Raw genomic sequence first — 3,050 nt, forward strand, 5'->3', positions numbered from 1 at the left:
AGTCATAATGACGATACGTCCAAAGACTCGTTTAAGGGGCACATCAGCCCGTCGAAACTGAGGTTCAATCATGGACTGAATGAACAGCAGTATGCAGAAGACAGAAAAATCTGCTGTGTGCTGTAGCTCAATGGCCACCATAGGACTTCACCACCTGAACACGTTGAATGGGAGTTTGGGCTCACTTCCCCAGGACACGGCACCCTGCAAGTACAATGCACCGTAATGGCACGGTCCACCTGAGGAATGTGCTCACATCCATTGGCCACTCCCCCATCGAGGGTGGTGAGGATGGACGAGCTAACAAAGTGTATGCGCAAGCTATATAAGGCAACTTTAATAACTTTGTCTGCTCATCATGCACTTCTGGTAAGAAGGGCGCTGGGGCATGGAGTAGCAGAGAGCTGTGGCTCAACTTCAGACACCAATCGTCCACCCTAAAGCGTTTTGGGGAGGGCGGAGGGTTCCACTACAGCCTGATGCTCACGGCTGCTCAGAAAAGCATGGCCGCCATCTCAGCGTCCTTTTCCGAAAATGTCAACATATCCAAAGGCTGGGGCGCACAGGAGTCGTCTGCTTCTGACAGCGAAACTTGCCCTTCGATGCTGCTAGTGATAAATCTTGAGTCCTAAAGGTACATTCTAGAAAAATATTTAGAATAAATATACACCCAGAAATCTAAATATACTATTAAAATTCCAAAGATAAAGCAGTCCTAAATATTCTATTTACTTGGACAAAACTCAGTGTCAATTTTAAGTTTTAATGATGTGCCATGAGAGATGTTGTCAAGGATATGAAATGCGTAACATCATCAAGGCATTGAATAGAGAGTTTTAATTTGAATAAAAAAAATCCCTTCATGTCCTCATAAAAACAGAGCATTTAAAGCTTCTGGGTTTTATGTTAGTCGCACAGGATGACACCAATATGACAACACTGCCCTGGTGAATCTCAACTGCAAGAACTGTTCACTCCAGACGCTTCATTGTATTATGAAAAATAATAACAACCGTTTACATTCCTCTTGTATTTAAAATTTGACTGTGAGGTTAGTGAATGAGATGTTTTCTTGTAGGTGCTTTTAACTGTTATTTCCGAAATGACCCAAGGCCGGGATCAAGCAGATCTGAAGCTAAAGTATTTGATCAACATATAGTATAGGGTTAATTCATTATCTCATTTGTTTTTTAGTAGTTGGCGTTTAATCAAGATAATATTATTTATTAACAGAGGAACTACTGATACTATAGGTCTGCATAAATGACTGTTATAAACGTATTTTTTTATATTTATTGAGTGAGCAGTTTATTTTAAAAATGTTACTCTTGGATAAAAATGTTTTTTTTTTCTCACAGGTCATAATTCTCTCACTTTTATACCACCAGTATGAACACCAGTGGGCCTGTGGAGTTCTTCATCCTTGATGGACTGAGGGAAAAATACATCCTTCCCTTTGTCTTTACTGCTTACATCTCTATACTGAGTGGAAACAGCATGATCATATATCTTGTTAGAACTGACCCCAAACTCAACACCCCAATGTACTTTTTCCTTAATAATTTGTCCTTCAGTGATATGGTTTACACATCGGTAACAATGCCAAACATATTGTCTATGTTGCTGACTGGAGTCAGAACTATCTCTAAAACAGGATGCTTTCTTCAAATGTACTTTTTTTCTTTCAATCAGTGTGACGGGACGTAGTTTGTTGACTGTGATGGCTTTTGATCGCTATGTAGCCATTTGCAACCCCCTGCGTTACACCACTATCATGACCAGACGGGTGTGTGTTTTGTTGATATTTGCTTCGTGGGTTTTCGGGATCGTTATTCTTCTGCCTTCATTTATCTGGGCTACTCTGTTGCCATACTGCGGGCCGAATGTAGTTAAACACTTGTTTTGTGATCACTCATCGGTAGTGGTCCTAGCCTGTACTGACACCACTAGGAATGGCGTTTTGTCTCTAACAAATGCTCTCATTGCCATCATCAGTACTTTTCTTCTTATCTTAACTTCATATATCTGTATATGCAAAGCCGTCAGGAAAATGAGCAGGGCAGATCAGCTTAAAGCTTTTGGCACATGCGTGTCCCATCTAATAGTGGTGTGCATTTCCTACGTATCAGCTGTCTTTGTGTACGTCTCCTATCGGGTAGCCAAATTTGACCCAGATGTTCGTATAATCATCGCTGTACTTTACAGCATGCTGACACCTCTACTGAATCCCATCATTTACAGCCTGAGGAACAAAGAGCTGCAAGATGCAATAAAGAGAGCATTTGGGAAATGCATAACTGCTTCAAAAGAAACCAAGAAAACAGTGCCCTCCATTTCAAAGTGAAAGAAGCATCAATGTTTAACATTTCAGTGACACTTCATAATAAGATCCTATGTTGGCATTACCTATGTTATTTTTTGTTTATTTGTTTATTCTTAACACCATTATAGCATTTACAGCTATATTCATGGGGAGAACTGGTTAATCCATACACAATTGATTCATACACACATTGGAGGAGGTGCAATTTGGCATCTCCAATTCCCCTTACCTGCATGTTTTTGGCCTGTGGGAGAAAACCGGAGTAAGCCCACAAAAAAGGACACCTGACCTAGCTGGGATTCGAACTAGGGACCTTCATGCTGTGAGGCAACAGTGCTACTGAGCCACTGTGTTGCCCAACTATATTAGTTAATATGAAGCAACATTAACCTCCTAAGACCTGGTGTGTTCACATACATGGACATGACATTTTTTGTTGTTTACACCATAATACATAATACACTTAATTCTGTGTAACTTGAACCTGTTGTACATAAACGTGGACACTTACACTGCTTCATGTTCAAAGAAAAATATTTAGTTATTGGTCCTTCCTAACCCCAAAATAGCTGGAAGACATCTGGAAAAAGACAAAGCAAAGCTCGGGTCTTAGGAGATTAATGTTAAACCATTAAATGTACAGGTTCATTTGAACATTTCAACTTAAAAAAAAATACTTGTTGTATGTTTACATTAGTTAGTGCACAAACATGAATGAACATTAGAA

At 39.9% G+C, this 3,050-nt stretch overlaps 1 protein-coding gene across 1 annotated transcript; it reads left to right on the forward strand.

The window, feature by feature from the left end:
• The first annotated feature begins 1,389 nt into the window (after positions 1–1,389).
• On the forward strand, positions 1,390–2,344 carry LOC129424542 (olfactory receptor 6C75-like). Its single transcript, XM_055181246.2, is given in 2 exon segments — positions 1,390–1,674; positions 1,676–2,344. Coding segments are annotated over 2 exon segments (954 nt in total).
• Positions 2,345–3,050: the final 706 nt, after the last annotated feature.

This window comes from Misgurnus anguillicaudatus, chromosome 9, assembly GCF_027580225.2.
Source record: "Misgurnus anguillicaudatus chromosome 9, ASM2758022v2, whole genome shotgun sequence".
Lineage (NCBI taxonomy): Eukaryota > Metazoa > Chordata > Actinopteri > Cypriniformes > Cobitidae > Misgurnus > Misgurnus anguillicaudatus.